Genomic DNA, 16,818 nt, shown 5'->3' on the forward strand with positions numbered 1-16,818 from the left:
CTTCGGGACACCAGTTATACAATTGTATAGTTAACATTTGTTTTGTTGAATTTAAATGGATGATAGAGTGAGAATAACTGTATTAGGAGCCGGTTGTGAAGTTGGCAGATCATGTGTGTATGTTGAACGTGATAACTCATGTTTAATGTTTGACTGTGGTTTGCATCCGGCTCTTTCTGGTGTCGGAGCACTTCCAGTGTTTGAGGCTGTGGATATTTCGAAGGTTGAAGTCTGTTTGGTGACACACTTTCACCTCGACCATTGCGGCGCAGTTCCCTACCTACTTAGTAAAACGAAGTTCAACGGTAGAATTCTCATGACACCCGCAACCAAATCCATATGTCATCTACTTTGGACTGATTATGCAAGAATGGAACAACTGTTAACCGTTAAAACTATTTTTGATGGTAATATATTATTTACTAAGCTGTTTAACTATTGCAGTAGCACTATATATTTATACTAATACTATTATAACTACGGATAAAAGATGTTAATTCTTGATAAATTATACTGTTATTACGATTAGTACATAGTTAACTCCTAAGTGAATTTGTAGATGATGATGGTATGGATGAACTGGTATGTGGTTCTGGATTATATTCATTCGAGGATGTTGAATATGCTTTGGACCGGATTGAAACTATAGATTTTCATCAGGAAATTACTGTGAATGATATAAAGATATCGTGTTACAGAGCGGGGCACGTGTTGGGTGCTTGTATGTTCTTGGTGGAAATTGATGGTGTTCGTATACTATACACTGGGGACTATTCTGTGGAAAAGGATAAACACTTGCCCAGTGCTGAAATTCCCTCCACTAATGTTCACTTGTTAATATCTGAGAGCACTTACGGAATTCGTGTACATGAGGAACGAAGTCAGCGGGAAATGAGATTTCTTCATGTCGTTATGGACATAATAATGCGAGAAGGTAAATGTCTTTTGCCAGTTTTTGCCCTCGGAAGATCACAGGAAATTTTACTAATTCTGGACAATTATTGGGAAAATAATAGACAATTACATAATGTTCCGATCTTTTATATCTCACCTCTTGCTTCCAAATCATTAAGAGTTTATGAGACCTTTGTAGGACAATGTGGAGATTATATTAAACAGGTTCCTTAACAACTTACTATTACTACTAATATTATTACTACTTATTCAGTTATATAATTATCTTGCCATTAGTTAACTGTTTGAAAGTAGTTGTAATAGTATTTTAGAGTGTGTATAATGGATTTAATCCGTTTGATTTTAAGTTTGTAAAATATGCGAGATCAATTAAGCAAATTCGTAACTATTTACTACGCGATGGTATTACTCCCCCAGGACACATATTCTTACACAAATTACTTAGTTAAAACTAGTTATTTATAGTTAGGTATATAATAATCTTGACGATGTTGATGGAAAATGATAATAGGACCATGTATAATAATGACATCGCCTGGAATGTTACAGGGAGGTCCATCACTTGAGGTTTTTGAGCTTATCTGTCCTGATAACCGTAATGGTGTTGTTCTTACTGGATATACTGTTAAGGGAACTCTTGCTGATGAACTTAAAAAGGATCCTGAATTTATTAATCTAGGAAATAAAGTTGTTAAGGTATCTCCATTACGGTGCCTAGTACACCAGACAGTAGTCACATAGTTACTTAGTCTCTTAACTGCTTCATCAGTCATATACCCTTTAATACTACTGTACTTAGTTATTCATTACTATTTCTACTATTATATATAGTGTAGTTAAATATACAATATCCTATCGACCATAGAAAATGTTGTAGCCCAGATGTAGTGTTGAGCAGATATCATTCAGTGCTCACGCTGATTATAATCAAACGAAGGACTTTATCAAAAAGTTATCAGTCCCAAATGTGATTTTAGTTCATGGTGAACGTAATGAAATGAAACGTATGAAAGATAAATTAGAGGTACACCATACTTAGTCCCGAGTATACAAAATATTTATTTGTATAATTATTGTGGGATGGAGAAATTTTAATAGGAGGATATACGACAATTAACAGTATTCATGCCTGAAGTATTACAAGAGATTACACTGACATTTACTCCCCAGCGTTTTGTCGATGCCGTCGGATCACTCTCATCCAACTTACACGAACTTTCCAATACCATCACTAATGATGTTAATAGTGTTAGTACTAATACTAAGGATATTAATGGTATTAATGGTGACAGTCTTGAACATGTTGATGAGTTATTGTCTGGAGTTCTTGTGAAGAATACAGATGTACGTCTTCTGTATAGTGATGACGTTAAGGAGTTCAGTAAACTTCCAGTAAGCTCTTTGAATCAAAAAATGACTTTTACATTCCCACATAAATTGGAACACTTGGTAAAAGTTCTCAAGTCAGTTTATGAACAAGTTGATTTAAAATCTGAAAATGAAGCCGTTGTTCTAAACCATGTCACAGTATTTAAAACAAATAATCAATTACTACTCACCTGGGAGGTATTTCAGTAATTCAGTTATATAGTTAGATGCTCCTTAAGAGTTTGTGGAAAATGTTGTAGTCTGGACCAGTATCTGATTTGATAGTGGATAGTATAATTTTAATGGCAATAGACTTGATAACGAGTTGTGATAACCTGATGGAAGAGGTGAAGTTTAGAAGTAATTTGAGCGTTGAGGATTCGTTTTTGAAGTCAGCTGAGATACAATTGGTGCAAAAGTTTGGAAATCCTATTGAAAAGAACGATAGCATTTTACAGTATAAATTGCAAGATGATGGATTTAAAGAGGTTGATTTAACAATTAATCTAGGATTAAGAGAGGTACTACTACTCCATTTCATTCCTGTCAAAACTACTATACTAGTTCTTTTCTTTATTTACTTATACAGTTATTAACTTGGTTATTTAATATTCATATCGGGGTAGTAAAATTCTATAGGTAACATGTGAAGATAAAAGGATAAAAAGTGACGTAAAGGATTTTATTAACCAAATATACAATTCATTACTTCCAATCGCATTTTAATATAACTAATCTATTCCTATTTTAGTATTATCTGGTCTAAATTATTCTCTAGTATAATATAGTTTAATTAATGTTAATTTAGATGTTTTATGTTTTCCTGAAAAAATCCATTTTAGGGTAAATTTTATATAAAAAAATTATTATGTTTATAATTGGGGAATATAATGTAGAAATAATGGTAATAAGGAATAAATATAAAAATAAGAGTAGTGTGGTGATTGGAATAATAAATTGATTAATTGATAATTTAAGAATTGTATTTTAATTTAAAAAATTATGGAAAATTTTTTAATATTTTAAATTTAGTAAATTTTAAATTAATCTACCTAGTTTATGATGATTAGCGCCCGGCTTTGGATTTGGGTTTTTTCTGCCTTTATTTGGCCTATAAACTCTTATATTATGGACCTCTCTAAAATTTCTAATACTGGAAATGATATTTGGACTTTTCTTTGTGACTTTCCAACTCTTTCTTCAGGTTCTGAAGAACTTCTCGTTCCACCTTATTATTTTTCATTAGAATCTGGAGGTATTACCAATTATATACTTTAGATATTACTAATACTCCTAGTATTGACTATACTACTTCTAATACCATTTATTTAATTAATTATCTACAGTATTTATACTCTTTAATATACACTTAAAACCCTAAGTTACGAGTAGACAGTGATTGTATTACTATATTTAATACCTTATTTACCCTGTTTTAGGTCGATTACATGGTTATATTAAAATCGCAACCATTGAAGAGATTGACGATGATTTAGTTCTTCCAAATACTCCTAATACTATTCATACTAACGATACTCCTGTTGCTACCACCACTAATGATGTTAATACCACTAACACTATTGCTACTAATACTAATATTGGTAAAGGAACTAGTACCGTATTATTGGATAATATGTTACAATTTAACAGATTGAAAAGGAAGGCTAAGAGGCCTTTGTTCTCTATTAGTTTGAGAAACCGAAACAGGTCCACCAATACTTTCACTAACCATCATTCATTTCTACACCTCATTCAAACCATATATCATTCCATTAAACATCGCAATAATAATAATAATACACTACCAGACAATGTAAATACAACTAATGAAAAAGATTCCAATAAGGATATTACTCCACCTGTTACTCCTCCAAATACTAATCCTACTACTGAAAAGGGTACTAATACCTTAACTACTACTAGTACTACTAGTGATACTCCCCATGATTTGGATGAAGAATTAATAGTGGATAATGCATACTTGATATTATTTTCACAGAGCCAATGGCAGTTATACTTGTCCAATGGGCCTTACGATGTTGTTCAACCATCACGTAATGGCAGAGGTTACGTTTACTTCAGTAATGTGATATCTAAGTTGAGGATCCCAATTACTAAGGTTGGAGATACAGTCACTTTTCAATACGTATCTGACCAACCAGACCGTTACATACTACTGCTTTTTAATCCTGATCAGCGTAGGATGACACTTGAAGGTTATGTACGATTTGAAAACCTGAACTCTTATAATCTACCATTGGAAATGAAGTATCACTTTCAAATCTTTACCCTTTGGTTTTTCATCTACCTGTTCTCATTTATCATTTCAGCCCTCTACCTATATTTTTTCGTAGAATCTAATGTTAAGAAGGTTAACTACTGCCTCTCACTCAATTACTTACTCTACACCACTTTCCTCTTATTGGACTTGGTGATTATATACATAGTCCGCTTGAGTGATAGGGTTCCAAAATACATTTGGGCCTTTAGTCACATCTTCAAGCGTCTCCACGAGATTTATATTCTAACTCTTTTAGTGTTATTATCCCTTGGTTGGAGAATTCTCAGAGATTCCTTAAGCTCAATTGAAGTCCAGCTGATCAGTTCAATATCCTTAGTATGTATTTTAATGGGTTTTGTGGAGGTTGCTGTAAGCGGTTTTGATATTAGCCGATACCTAGTCCATGCCATCGCATGCATATGTATATTAATGGCCACCAACTTCAATATTGTTTTAATAAATACAAGAATTGTAGATGAGGGATTAACGCCCCAGGCAGGCGTAGCTTATCAACACATGAAAATATTCTCAAACTTCCGTATACTCTTCTTTGTCTACATGTTCAAACCTGCCATTTTCTCACTCATTAGGTTTGTATGTCTTCAACCCACCCTCGATCAAGTGATTATTTGGGATCAACACTTGAACCTCTTTATTGATTTAGTTTTCGATTTCACGGTTTACACTCTACTCTTTTTTAATTTCATTCCAAAGGATAAGGGATTATTCAATCACATTTTTCAAAATACCACCAGTGACTAATTCAAAAGATACAGGTTCAGATATTCCCAATTTATCACGGTTAGGAGATTCACTATTTTAGGACATTATATTGTTAAAGATTATGTAAATTTGTAATCATTTGATACCATTAATCTATTCACAATTATAGTATATGAAGTGTAGTATTTAGTAATTATAATTGATTGCTTTGAAGTGTTAAGTTGGTTAAGGTAACTGTAATATATTAGACACTATTAAAAATACTAACTTGATGTTATTTATTACTCTATTGATTGAAATTTACCAACTAATATACAGTTACATAATTAAAACTTCCCATATTCAAGTTGTATTTACAACAGTTTGTTCCTATTTCATACTTAATTATATATATTGACTAATTAATCATTTTAAAATAAAATCTTACTAATTTAATAGAATTTTATAATATTTGACAGAATGTATTACTAATTTTAGGATATAAACAGATATATTAATATTAATAAAGTATAGAGTGAATCATAAACCTAACGAGAACAATCCAAACATTAGATTAATTCATTCTCTTAAATTAATGAATTAGGTCTCTAATGGATGTAACAGCCCTGATTCCTCCTGTTATATTATCTCAAGTGGATTTTCGCTCGTTTCAATTCCTTTTTCTATTAGTTACCAATTTCCCTATTCCACTTGAGATAATATTTATATGGATACTACCAATTGAACCCTAATTTTTTATTATGATAAAGTTTAATGTTTGTTCTGATGGATACTGTGATTTTAAGTAATATTTCTGTAATATAGTACCTCTCAGAAAAAATACGAATATCTGTAAGGAATAATAAAACTAACACAGAAGAATAGGATACTATCAGTCAGTATATACTAATAATCTAGTACAGAAGAAAAGTACTGTAACATTAAGGATACTACTGTTAGTTGTTTCTGAATAATGGTACAGTGTAAAGGATGTACTAATCAGGCTGGTCTGGAATTTGCTGGAGGTGCAGGAGATAAATGTTGGTTACTGAATGCGGCCTATATACTCGCTGGGCTTGCTATGATGCTCAACATTCGACTATCATATAGTTCTGCTCCATATGCACTTATTAGATTTAAGTTGCCTGAGAATCTTTTTACTGTTTTTGTTAGAAGAATGGCTAGTGCCTTGGAACTTTGGTGTCTACCGAGTATGCTTCTAGGTAATATAATGGATCTAATCTTGAAAATCTACTATAAAATAGAAACCACCAAAGACGGCGGACTCAAACTCGACGACAGTGGCACCAAATTCGACGAAGCCACCAAACCCAAAGCTAAGCCTTGGAAATTCGAATGGTTCATAGTAGCTCCATCAATCTTAAGTCAGTGGTTAGACTTCATCACATATGTGGTACTTCTAATAATATATGTTACTGGTGGTGACCAAGGACATGAAACTGCTTATTATGGTGTCATCGCAATTTCTGGGTTCATCTTTGGTATTAATATGCCTCTGGTCTGTGCTCAGGAGGGACAATATATCACATGGTATATGATTGGTGAAAACTCATTTCCATTGTTTACTTCACTTGTTCACTATTTTACTACACTCATCTTTGGTAATAGAAAGAAATGGAACTCTGAGTTTCAAATAGTGACAATAGATATTTGGGTTGCAATTATAATCTCACTTGTGGCAGCAGAAGTGTGGACAGGTGCATACCTGTGTGAACTAAATGAAGATACTGCTACAGGAATAGAGAAGATGCTTCATATACATGCTGAAGATTTCGATGCAAGAAATACTCATGGTGATATGGTCACCCCTACCTTCATGGTCATTGTAGGTATGGGTCTTCTCATTGCACATACCTTGCCATTGTTCCTGGTATGATTGTACCATTCTATCTCATTGATAAAATCGAGATGATACTCCTAATTGCTACAATCTTCCCACCAGTGATTGTAGCTGCACTTAGAAGATTCAAAAGAAAACTCAATACGTGGTCAGTGTTGTCGCCAACATGTAAATGGGCTGAAGATAGTGGTAAGGATGGTTCTTTCTGGCATGCAATTGGTCTTATCCTAATGATCACAAAAATCACTCTAGCTGTTGTGTTTATATACTCACTTCAGTATAGAGAATCTAATTTGGCTAGATCAATTGTTAATCGGCCTAAAATTTCAACCGCACTAACCATAATATTCTATATGTGTAGTGAATGTATGCTAGCTGCAGGCTTCGCAGGCGTCATGCGTGATGCTGGAGGCGAAAAATACGTGCTACCAGCCCAATACATAGGAGCGCTATTTATGATATTTTTGGCCTTTTATTCAGAGGGATACATTATAGAATATAAAAGTCATGATCCTGCTCATTGGCCCACAGAAGGTATGACTAAATGGAACGCGTTCTGCTATTGGTGTAAAAGAGCCAGCAAAATAACTAATCATAATCTTAGATCATTGTTTACAACTGATTTACGTAGAGATTTACTTTTATGTATTCAAAAGAATGAGTTAATTTAATCTTCATATGTATGTTATATGTTAGACATTTCATGTATGTATTGGTCTTGTATGTATGTATGTTTGTGTTTGTGTGTGTGTTTGTGGTATTATATTTGCTTTTGGGAAACATAATGGAGATAATTCAGAAAATGACCGCTAAATCGAAGTCAGACTTTAAGTTAACCCACACCGAAGCACAAAACAATCAGAATGATAAGCTTGGAAAACTCATTGTGATGAAACGTCATAAATACAGGTTCATCATAATTCCTTCCATGGTGACTATGTGGTCAGACTGCTCACCTCAAACCAAATACGTATGGCATTGGACCTATGGCAACTAATAATGGTTTTTATGGCTGGACAGAATACCAAGACCACATATGACCCGACCACCCAGAAGACCCACAAGGAGAATGCGAAGACACCAATAAACACGTTTCTGTCTATGGCTGGATATGGCATTTCTTTGATATCCTTAATGTCCTTAAGATATTTCTACCTTTTATTTTCATTTCTCCATTCATTATAGAGAAACATATAGCTACTGATGAAGTTTTTATTCCAATGCGGCTGATTCTGACTATCTACTAGTCTACATTGACATTTGTGTAGCAATCATAATATCTCTTGTTGCCGCTATTCTGTGGACTTGGGCTTATGGTTTCTGCACTGATGCTGCTCCTATGTGTGATATTACTAATGTGAATACTGGTCAGAATCAGCTTACTATCAAATATCAGGGTGATGAGAATGCTAAGGTTAAGGATGCTATTTATCAGGAAACTCCTATTGCTACTACTGGTTATTATAAGTATACTGTTAATGATCCTAAAACTAAAATCACTTACACTTTCACGCTCAATGAGCAGCTTGCTGATATTACAAAAGCTGCTACCGGTACTGCTACTATTGGTTATGGTCATATACTTACTGAAGGTTTTGTTACCATTCTATCTTATTGACAAGATTGAGATGATTCTCCTAGTAGGCACCATATTTCCACCAATCATAGTTGCCATCCTAATCAAAGTCGAAGCTACTCAACCGTATTCACCTAAATCCGCAAATCAGTATGCAACAAAAAATCGTAAGACACCACCATTTGGAATGGCGAAATTATAACAAGACTGACGCAACCAAAGACGACACTGAAGCTGATACCAATAATATGTTCTGGAACTCCTTTGATATCATGATTATCCATAAGATCCTACTTGCCTCAATCTTTGTTTACTCAGTTGACTATAGAGAATCACATATAGTGGTCCTTTTGATGGTAGTATTACTTATAATACTACTAAGGATATCAAAAAAATCATCATAACTGGTATTACTACTAATACTGAGAATACTACTGAGAGTGAGAAGACTATTAAAATTACGGCTGGTACGGTTAGTATTTATATCGGTACTGTTGATGAGGGTAACTGCTGTAGTTATCCTAATCCTAAGGATGCTACTACTCAGATTGGTACTGTTACTAAGGCCACTATTACTCCTCATAAGGATGGTAAAGCTACTCTCAAAATTGATATTAAAATTACTCCTACTGCTGCTAATAATGATGCTCTTAATGCTCTTGCTCATCTTGCTACTCCTACTAGTCCGTGTAAAGTTGAGGTGAATACTAGTAAGAATCAACTTACTATCACTATTAAATATAATAAGAATGGTAAGTGCATTAAAACTGTGATTACTGGTAATAATCTTGGTGCTGGTCTTAAGAAACTTGGTCTTAAGGATACTAACGATGCCACTGTTAAGGTGGCTCCTCCTCCTAATCATCTTAAGATCGAATATAAGGATGCTAATGGTGATGATGAAAAAAAGACAGGTTATATTAATAAGTCTGCTAAGGAAATTGCTAAGGAAATTGAGGCTACTGCTAAGGATCCTGCTAATCCTAATGCAGAAACTTATTATCAGGTTATTCATCCTACAACTAAAATCCGTTACTCATTTAAACTCGATACTGATCAGGCTAATAAGCTTACTACTAGTGGTGCTACTATAACTGGTCCTGTTACTGTAGATTATGGTCATATATTTGCTGAAGGATTCGGTAATCTTGAAGATATCAAGGAATCTATGGTTTCACCATTACTGATTGTCCTCGTTGGTATGGGTCTGGCTTACGGCTACTATCTTGATACTCAAAAAACAGTTATTACATTTGAAAAGGACGGTAAGGGTACTGGTAAGGTCTCTGTGATATTAATCCTGCTGATCTTACTGCTGATAGTATTCAAAGTATCACCTTAACTGACAAGGATAGTAAGGCTACTATTTATAAGAAGAATGAGGATACTCCTGCTGGTCCTGCTACTAAACCGAATACTATTACTCTTAAAACTACTCTTACAGGTCCTAAGAGTGGTACTATTACTATTACTGGTAAAACTGTTCCTGCAACTGTTCATTTTGGTCATATATTTACTGATAAGTTTGATACCAGTTCAGTTCTCTGGGAGATAATTTCTCCTAAACTTATTGTTATTGTCGGTATTCATTCCTATGTAAATAAGGGTAACTGGGGTTACGAACACAAAAAGTCTTGTAAATCTAACAATCCAGAAGGAGGTGATCCTGATACTAATGGTGACTGCACAGATTGCGGCACCTGTACCTTCGATAGTCTAAAACTCAAAGATACTCTAAATCCCGATGCTGCTGGAGATGCTGTTACTCTCACGGGTGGTGGTGATGGTTTTAAATCTAGTGCCACAATCACAGTCACTCGTGGTGAAGGCAGTACTGTTGACTTCACATCACTCACTCTCTCTGGTGGTGAAAATCTTAACATCTCCATCAACAAAGGAACCATCAACAACGATGCTGGTAATCTCCAAATCGGTAGTCCTCAACTCACCAAGGATACAGTTCTAAAACTTAATGCCACTGGCACTCTAAGTGTTAGTGATGTTCCTGTTACCCTTACAGGTACGATAGTGGTCACCTCCAAAGGTGTGGCTATTGGCACGACTCCACTCCAGTTTGGTGGAGGTCCTGGTGGTCCTGGTGGTGTAACTGGTTCCCTAACACTCGAGAATGCCGGTAGCAAAACTCATGTCACAATCACAACTGGTTCTCTCACAATCAATAGTGCTGGTCTCGAAAAGCTTAAGACTGCCACTGGTACTCTTAAGATTGTCAAAGATAGTCCCACCGAATCTAGTGTCAAATACAAACTGGTTACCTCAGATACTATAATTCTTGGTCTCAGCACACTAAACAATATCAATGCCAGTGCCAAGGTAACTCTCAAAGGCCTTCCAACATCACAAATCAAAATAGCTCCCGGTACCGGTACTAATGGTATCAATGCCTTGAGTATATTTGGGACTGAAGTAACATTCTCCAAGACTGATGGTAACTTTGGTACTCTCAAAGGTACTAACCTGGATCTAACTCTAAATGGATCTTTCAGTAATGCCAAAATTACCAAGGTTGGTGGTGGAGCTCTCAAGATTGGTGAACAACTCACTATTGGCACTGTGCTCAAAATCACAGGTTCTAATGGTACCGCCCAAATTAATGCTAACATCAGTGTCACCAATGGTGGTCAACTCGGTAGTGCTACCTCCTATAATCTGACTGGCGGCATCACAGGAACACTCACCAGTCTCAATGATGACGCTAGTGGTACTCATGTCACAGGCACTCTCACCATCACTAAGATTAGCTATGATCCCTAGGAACTCCATGATAAACACAAATCTACTCTGTGCTGTTACTTTAGTAAGGTCTATAAGTGGGAATCTACTGATAAGTATTATGGTTGGCACAGCTCATGCCAAAATCATTATCGAAGGTGATACCGCTACTAGCGGTAGTTCTAATGGTACATATACTCTAGCCACTGGTGGAAATCTGCACGTCACCGGGATTAACCTCAGTGGTGATGGTACTGATCCATATGAACTAACGAGTATTGGATCTCTCACAGCTAGTCTTAAGCTCAAAACAGGTTCAGTTACAATCAAACAGAATACTCTTATTACACTCAAACTCACAGTTGCTAGCAATGCCCAACTCACTGTTAATAGTAGAAGTACTAGTGGTACTCTCAAAGGACCTAAATATGGTCGACTTAGTCTGGGTGCCTACAAAGTAACCAATAATACTGATGTTACACTAAATACTTCTGAAGCTTAAACAATCACTACAAACCCAGACACCAACTCTGAACTTCACTCTCAGCATCAAGCCAAGAAGTGTTGTTTATATGGTAAACAGTATGAGTGGACACATAAACCTTTGTATCAATGGAATATATTTACACTTCTAGGTCCATTTCAAATCTGTCTAGCTTATATATTCATATACTCGCTTCACTACAGAGACTCAAATATATCTAGATCCATAATTAATCAACCCAAGATGTCCACTGCACTCAGTATTACATTTTATATGTGTCATGAAATTCTACTTGCGATTGGATTTGCAGGAATGGTAGGTAATAGTGGAGCTGACTACGTTATGTTGCCAGTCATCATAGCTATCCTAAGAAGATATAAAGGCAAACTCGGTAAATGGTTAGTATTACAGCCAGGATGTAAATGGGGATCTGATGCCATAGGCTTTGGTAATAAGTGGATAAACTCTGGTGAGTCTGCAACTGGTGGTACTAGTGGTCAGGATGCTTGGCATTGGCATGTTATTGGTCTTATTCTAATGATACTTAAGATCTCTCTAGCCGCAATATTTATTTATTCCCTTCACTATAGAGATCACATAGGTACTGATGAAGATGTCATTTTACCAATGCAACTGGTTGATGACTATCTACTAGTCTTTATTGACATTTTGGTAGCAATCATAATATAACTGGTGGCAGCTATGGTTTGGACTGTATCCTATGGGTTCTGGCGTGATACTCAAAAAACACTAATTACCTATATTGAGAAGGTTGAGAATGGTAAGAAGACTTATATTAGTAACAAGAATGTTACTATTAAAACTTTTACTGATGGTAACTGTACTGATGCTACTCCTGCTCAGATTACCGGTAATGGCAATATTACTCCTGCTAATAAGACTGAAGATCCTACTCTTGAAATTACTGGTATTACTGGTACTATTACAAAAGCTGCTACCGGTACTGCTACTGTTCCTTATGGTCATATACTTACTGATACTTTTGATATGAGTAAAGTACATTGGGAAATAATCTCTCCTACACTTATGGCTATTGTAGGTATGGGATTAGTGTATATGGGTAACTGGGGAACATATCACAAGAAGGCTTGTAAAGGCAGCACTGCTCCTGTTCCTGATAAAGGTACCACTGAAAAATGTGAATGCAAAGGTAGTCCAAGCAGCACAAGTACCAGTGCTACACTCAGGGTTCATAATACTACTATCGAAGCTGCCACCGGTGGTCTTGAAGCTATTGCCACAATCACAGCCACCGGTACAAGTGGTGCATATAATGGTGACATAGAAAGTATCACAGCAACTAATCTCAGCAAATCCGGTACCCTGACCAAAGAAACTAAGCTCCAGGTTGGTGAAATACTGAAACTCACAGGTGGTACTGCTAGTACTGCTGCTGATGCCAAGAGGATTGAAGGTACCATAATAGTTACCAAGGATGGAACTCTTGGAGGCAGCCTAACTCTCAAAGGTCATATAGACGGAACACTAAACCTCAGTAATGGTAGTACTAATACTATAAAAGTAACCAAAGAAGGTGGTAGTCTCAATGCCAGCACTCTTACTCTTCAAGGTATCACTGTAAGTACTGGTGGTGGTCTTAATGGTACTGCAACCATGACAATCACATCAGATGAACATGATCTCACAACCATAACTGATCAGGTTAACATAACAGTCAGTAAACTAACCAAAGACAAAGTCAAAATTCTCGAAGCTGATAATGGTCCACTCAAGAAAAATACTGGACTGCAGTCCAATGATACTCTAAACCTGCAAGGTACTGCCACAGCCAATAGTGGTACCATCAAGGATCTCAAGGTCACTGGTATCATCACAATCACTGGTACTGGAAAACTCTCAGATGGTCTTCGATTCGAAGGTGATGTCACTGGTAATCTGACCCAGTTCGAAGATGCTACTGATGGTGGTGTAACAGTCAGTGGTGATGGTACTCTAACCCTCACTACTGATAAATTTAATGCTCTCAAAAATACTAACTTCAGTCTCACTAGTGATAGTAAACGTGCTCTTACCTCTACTCTGGTTACCAAATCCAGAATAACTATAGGATACAAAACCAATCCTACTAAGGTCAATCTCAAAGAACTTTCACTAGTACCTGTATGTATTAAAATCACAGGTACCGATGGTTTCGAGGGAAATATAACTGATGTAACATTCACCCAAAATAATCCTACCGAACTCAAAGAACCTAGGGGACAGACTATCAACCTCGCCAATCTTGCCGGCAGTCTCACTAATGCTACCATCACCAAATCTGGTACTCAACTCAAGAAAGAAACTGAACTAGAACCTGATGACACACTAACACTCACGATCACTAATGCTGCTGGTAGTGGTACCACCCTCACAGGCAAAATCACTGTCAAAAGTGATGGTAAGAGTCTCGGAGGCAATCTAACCCTCAGTGGTGGCATCGCAGCATCCAATGTCACTCTCAGTGCTAGTGGAGGAACTCTCACCGGAACTGTCCATATCACCAGTCTTAAGTACGATCTTGATGAGATCCATGTCAATCATCAAGATACTCATTGCTGTTATTGGGGTGGTAAGGTTTTTAAGTGGTCTGATACTAATCCTATGAATGAACCATGGCACTATCCCGTAGTTCTAGGCCCATTTCAAATCTGTCTAGCTGTTGCGTTAGTTTACTCACTTCATTATAGAGATTCCGATATATCTAGATCTATTGTTAATCAACCCAAAATGTCAACTGCACTATCTATTATATTTTATATGTGTAGTGAGATACTTTTGGCTGGATCAAAGGTGTTACCAGTACCACTACTACTATTAGAGTATGTGAGCTCTCCATTGATACCACCTTCGAGGGTGAGCTGACTACCGGTGTTGAGGGTCAGACTAGTATTTTCGCTACTACTTGATGTGGTACCAGCAGTGAGATTTAGAGTGAGGTTGGTAGGTTTACCATCTGAACCGGCAGTGGGAGCAGTGGCATTGAGATTTAGTGTACTATTGCTGGTACCTGGACCAATAGTTACACTAGTACCACTAGGATCAGGAATAAGATTCGTTTGTTTGAGAGTATTACTGCCTGGAGTGAAGGTTAGAGTATGACTGCTTTCAAGGTTTGTGAGGTTGAGACACAAAATGATTCACAAAAATATGCCAATCATAAATCTCAATATCAAGGAGTTGTAGATGCCTGGAATAAGTTCAATAATATCTACCATGATGCCATATCTACTGACAAGTTCTATATCACTGTTATTCTTTCAATCTATACATGTATTCAGAGTCTTCAGCTAAAACCCATTACGTATTCTATTGTTTGGAAATCCCCAAACTACTAATGATTTTGGCAAATTTATACAAGTATGACTCAGTTAGGGTATGTGGTGTGGGACCTTGATGGTGGATGAATGGTTATTGGATGAAGAGTCTAAATGAAAGGAGAATAATATAGTTGACCCAATAGTTGATGATAATGTGATAGTGCCAAATTGGATTTTAAGAGTTATATGTTTGATTATCAGATTGTTAAGTTAATACCGTAACTGATGTAATGTATACATAATCATATACATGTTTATGAGAATGTATGGTATAGATATACAGATACTATGTGGTATAATGTGTAGTTAAACATTTAGGTTGACAAAAACTAAACATGTATAAAAGCATGGAAAAATATTTCTGATCAGATGTGTTATGCCTTCATAATATATTTACTTAATTTAATTTGAAATTTATATGTCATATAGTTACACATGTTATTGATATTGTTATAATGATTAAAGTATTTTATTCAGGCACTAAACTATACACGTGGATCTATTATTAATTAGTATTCTGAATGTATTTATTGAATAATATGTGATTTTAACCCATTGTAGTTATGTTAATAAAATAATATAATGATCTAGAGTAAATAACATAAAACAAAGTAGTTATTTACACACCTTAGTTACCTATTAATGCAATCATAGAAGAAAGATAATATTATATTTTGTAATTTAGGGATAAAACTAAAAATGAACTGCGGAAGATTATTGAAAGATTAAGTTTGAATGCAATAATTATTCTGAATTTACATGTATAAATTAATAAACATATATATATATATGAAGTTACTATCCCTAACCTTATCGATTATTTTAGGTGTTAACTGGGCTATTTGTACTTTGAGTGGATATAAAAATGATGTAATGTGTGGTTGTGAGGAAACCTGTAACACTCATCAAAAACCGACTGAATCTGATATTAAAGTTTACACATTAGATTCTAATGACAAAAGAGAGGAAAATAATACTACCAAATACAATTTTGAGAAATATTTTTATGGATTTGTTTTAAGGTTGAATGATGTAGTTAAGTCTGTTGAGATAAAGTTCAAGGATAAAACAATGTGGGTTTATGATGAAAATAAAAATATATATCCTGTAAAAGCCTACTTTGATACATCTCAAACCTTATGTTTATTAGAGTTTAAAGATCTTTATTATTCATATAACCTATGTGGTTCTACAACAAAATTACTAAACTATTTGAATTTGTTTCTAAGGGAACTGGAAAGTCAAATCAACCAGAGTTTGAACTGCTTGATTATGGCCACCATTATGTATTTAAAATTAATACCAATGATAAATGTAGTTTAATCAAACATAAAAATAATACAATATGGAGTCACGAACCAAAAGATTTAGGTAATACATTTCCTGTTCAATTTTCCATATCGAAGTTTAATATAAAATATTGGGGGTTTAATGTTCCACAACTGGATATGATATTTTTTGGAGATTATAGTTTCGTGTATATATATCTTTATTTAAATGGTAGTTGATCAAGTTAGAACAAACCATTTAAACAAGTTAGAAAAGGATAAATTTAAGTTT

At 35.2% G+C, this 16,818-nt stretch overlaps 8 protein-coding genes across 8 annotated transcripts, besides 29 other annotated features; all 8 read left to right on the forward strand.

Moving 5' to 3' along the window:
- Window positions 1-55: 55 nt before the first annotated feature.
- Window positions 56-5,326, forward strand: TA05230 (cleavage and polyadenylation specificty factor, subunit, putative; the record flags this gene model as incomplete). The annotated part of the gene is made up of 10 exons (XM_950162.1): window positions 56-407; window positions 560-1,119; window positions 1,227-1,317; window positions 1,427-1,611; window positions 1,793-1,939; window positions 2,014-2,442; window positions 2,544-2,804; window positions 3,092-3,126; window positions 3,354-3,538; window positions 3,723-5,326. 10 exons carry the CDS (start codon window positions 56-58, stop codon window positions 5,324-5,326), a joined length of 3,849 nt encoding a protein of 1,282 aa, XP_955255.1.
- Window positions 3,119-3,126: a sequence feature (8 probable transmembrane helices predicted for TA05230 by TMHMM2.0 at aa 685-707, 1031-1053, 1068-1085, 1105-1124, 1134-1156, 1161-1183, 1208-1230 and 1243-1265).
- Window positions 3,354-3,414: a sequence feature (8 probable transmembrane helices predicted for TA05230 by TMHMM2.0 at aa 685-707, 1031-1053, 1068-1085, 1105-1124, 1134-1156, 1161-1183, 1208-1230 and 1243-1265).
- Window positions 4,568-4,636: a sequence feature (8 probable transmembrane helices predicted for TA05230 by TMHMM2.0 at aa 685-707, 1031-1053, 1068-1085, 1105-1124, 1134-1156, 1161-1183, 1208-1230 and 1243-1265).
- Window positions 4,679-4,732: a sequence feature (8 probable transmembrane helices predicted for TA05230 by TMHMM2.0 at aa 685-707, 1031-1053, 1068-1085, 1105-1124, 1134-1156, 1161-1183, 1208-1230 and 1243-1265).
- Window positions 4,790-4,849: a sequence feature (8 probable transmembrane helices predicted for TA05230 by TMHMM2.0 at aa 685-707, 1031-1053, 1068-1085, 1105-1124, 1134-1156, 1161-1183, 1208-1230 and 1243-1265).
- Window positions 4,877-4,945: a sequence feature (8 probable transmembrane helices predicted for TA05230 by TMHMM2.0 at aa 685-707, 1031-1053, 1068-1085, 1105-1124, 1134-1156, 1161-1183, 1208-1230 and 1243-1265).
- Window positions 4,958-5,026: a sequence feature (8 probable transmembrane helices predicted for TA05230 by TMHMM2.0 at aa 685-707, 1031-1053, 1068-1085, 1105-1124, 1134-1156, 1161-1183, 1208-1230 and 1243-1265).
- Window positions 5,099-5,167: a sequence feature (8 probable transmembrane helices predicted for TA05230 by TMHMM2.0 at aa 685-707, 1031-1053, 1068-1085, 1105-1124, 1134-1156, 1161-1183, 1208-1230 and 1243-1265).
- Window positions 5,204-5,272: a sequence feature (8 probable transmembrane helices predicted for TA05230 by TMHMM2.0 at aa 685-707, 1031-1053, 1068-1085, 1105-1124, 1134-1156, 1161-1183, 1208-1230 and 1243-1265).
- Window positions 5,327-6,239: 913 nt separating the features above from the next.
- TA05235 (Tpr-related protein family member, putative) lies at window positions 6,240-7,163 on the forward strand (the record flags this gene model as incomplete). The annotated part of the gene is made up of 2 exons (XM_950163.1): window positions 6,240-6,489; window positions 6,532-7,163. 2 exons carry the CDS (start codon window positions 6,240-6,242, stop codon window positions 7,161-7,163), a joined length of 882 nt encoding a protein of 293 aa, XP_955256.1.
- Window positions 6,309-6,377: a sequence feature (5 probable transmembrane helices predicted for TA05235 by TMHMM2.0 at aa 24-46, 117-139, 149-171, 214-236 and 270-292).
- Window positions 6,630-6,698: a sequence feature (5 probable transmembrane helices predicted for TA05235 by TMHMM2.0 at aa 24-46, 117-139, 149-171, 214-236 and 270-292).
- Window positions 6,726-6,794: a sequence feature (5 probable transmembrane helices predicted for TA05235 by TMHMM2.0 at aa 24-46, 117-139, 149-171, 214-236 and 270-292).
- Window positions 6,921-6,989: a sequence feature (5 probable transmembrane helices predicted for TA05235 by TMHMM2.0 at aa 24-46, 117-139, 149-171, 214-236 and 270-292).
- Window positions 7,089-7,157: a sequence feature (5 probable transmembrane helices predicted for TA05235 by TMHMM2.0 at aa 24-46, 117-139, 149-171, 214-236 and 270-292).
- Window positions 7,164-7,195: 32 nt separating the features above from the next.
- Window positions 7,196-7,240: a sequence feature (Signal peptide predicted for TA05240 by SignalP 2.0 HMM (Signal peptide probability 0.782, signal anchor probability 0.024) with cleavage site probability 0.356 between residues 15 and 16).
- Window positions 7,196-8,124, forward strand: TA05240 (Tpr-related protein family member, putative; the record flags this gene model as incomplete). The annotated part of the gene is made up of 2 exons (XM_950164.1): window positions 7,196-7,788; window positions 7,824-8,124. The coding sequence occupies 2 exons, from the start codon at window positions 7,196-7,198 to the stop codon at window positions 8,122-8,124; spliced, it is 894 nt and encodes a 297-aa protein (XP_955257.1).
- Window positions 7,328-7,396: a sequence feature (4 probable transmembrane helices predicted for TA05240 by TMHMM2.0 at aa 45-67, 88-110, 120-142 and 203-225).
- Window positions 7,457-7,525: a sequence feature (4 probable transmembrane helices predicted for TA05240 by TMHMM2.0 at aa 45-67, 88-110, 120-142 and 203-225).
- Window positions 7,553-7,621: a sequence feature (4 probable transmembrane helices predicted for TA05240 by TMHMM2.0 at aa 45-67, 88-110, 120-142 and 203-225).
- Window positions 7,837-7,905: a sequence feature (4 probable transmembrane helices predicted for TA05240 by TMHMM2.0 at aa 45-67, 88-110, 120-142 and 203-225).
- An 11-nt stretch (window positions 8,125-8,135) lies between the features above and the next one.
- TA05245 (Tpr-related protein family member, putative) lies at window positions 8,136-8,745 on the forward strand (the record flags this gene model as incomplete). The annotated part of the gene is made up of 2 exons (XM_950165.1): window positions 8,136-8,263; window positions 8,337-8,745. The coding sequence occupies 2 exons, from the start codon at window positions 8,136-8,138 to the stop codon at window positions 8,743-8,745; spliced, it is 537 nt and encodes a 178-aa protein (XP_955258.1).
- Window positions 8,211-8,263: a sequence feature (2 probable transmembrane helices predicted for TA05245 by TMHMM2.0 at aa 26-45 and 55-77).
- Window positions 8,337-8,343: a sequence feature (2 probable transmembrane helices predicted for TA05245 by TMHMM2.0 at aa 26-45 and 55-77).
- Window positions 8,371-8,439: a sequence feature (2 probable transmembrane helices predicted for TA05245 by TMHMM2.0 at aa 26-45 and 55-77).
- A 110-nt stretch (window positions 8,746-8,855) lies between the features above and the next one.
- On the forward strand, window positions 8,856-11,938 carry TA05250 (uncharacterized protein; the record flags this gene model as incomplete). The annotated part of the gene is made up of 4 exons (XM_950166.1): window positions 8,856-9,047; window positions 9,086-10,033; window positions 10,078-11,425; window positions 11,523-11,938. The coding sequence occupies 4 exons, from the start codon at window positions 8,856-8,858 to the stop codon at window positions 11,936-11,938; spliced, it is 2,904 nt and encodes a 967-aa protein (XP_955259.1).
- Window positions 9,872-9,931: a sequence feature (2 probable transmembrane helices predicted for TA05250 by TMHMM2.0 at aa 327-346 and 359-378).
- Window positions 9,968-10,027: a sequence feature (2 probable transmembrane helices predicted for TA05250 by TMHMM2.0 at aa 327-346 and 359-378).
- Window positions 11,939-12,163: 225 nt separating the features above from the next.
- Window positions 12,164-12,253: a sequence feature (Signal peptide predicted for TA05255 by SignalP 2.0 HMM (Signal peptide probability 0.663, signal anchor probability 0.033) with cleavage site probability 0.361 between residues 30 and 31).
- TA05255 (Tpr-related protein family member, putative) lies at window positions 12,164-12,610 on the forward strand (the record flags this gene model as incomplete). Its single annotated transcript, XM_950167.1, has 1 exon — window positions 12,164-12,610. The coding sequence occupies one exon, from the start codon at window positions 12,164-12,166 to the stop codon at window positions 12,608-12,610; it is 447 nt and encodes a 148-aa protein (XP_955260.1).
- Window positions 12,221-12,289: a sequence feature (3 probable transmembrane helices predicted for TA05255 by TMHMM2.0 at aa 20-42, 88-110 and 125-147).
- Window positions 12,425-12,493: a sequence feature (3 probable transmembrane helices predicted for TA05255 by TMHMM2.0 at aa 20-42, 88-110 and 125-147).
- Window positions 12,536-12,604: a sequence feature (3 probable transmembrane helices predicted for TA05255 by TMHMM2.0 at aa 20-42, 88-110 and 125-147).
- A 12-nt stretch (window positions 12,611-12,622) lies between the features above and the next one.
- Window positions 12,623-14,803, forward strand: TA17570 (uncharacterized protein; the record flags this gene model as incomplete). The annotated part of the gene is made up of 1 exon (XM_950168.1): window positions 12,623-14,803. One exon carries the CDS (start codon window positions 12,623-12,625, stop codon window positions 14,801-14,803), a length of 2,181 nt encoding a protein of 726 aa, XP_955261.1.
- Window positions 14,804-16,047: 1,244 nt separating this feature from the next.
- Window positions 16,048-16,098: a sequence feature (Signal peptide predicted for TA17575 by SignalP 2.0 HMM (Signal peptide probability 0.996, signal anchor probability 0.001) with cleavage site probability 0.492 between residues 17 and 18).
- TA17575 (uncharacterized protein) lies at window positions 16,048-16,581 on the forward strand (the record flags this gene model as incomplete). The annotated part of the gene is made up of 1 exon (XM_950169.1): window positions 16,048-16,581. The coding sequence occupies one exon, from the start codon at window positions 16,048-16,050 to the stop codon at window positions 16,579-16,581; it is 534 nt and encodes a 177-aa protein (XP_955262.1).
- Window positions 16,582-16,818: the final 237 nt, after the last annotated feature.

Source organism: Theileria annulata, chromosome 3 (genome assembly GCF_000003225.4).
Source record: "Theileria annulata chromosome 3, complete sequence, *** SEQUENCING IN PROGRESS ***".
Taxonomy (NCBI): Eukaryota; Apicomplexa; class Aconoidasida; order Piroplasmida; family Theileriidae; genus Theileria; species Theileria annulata.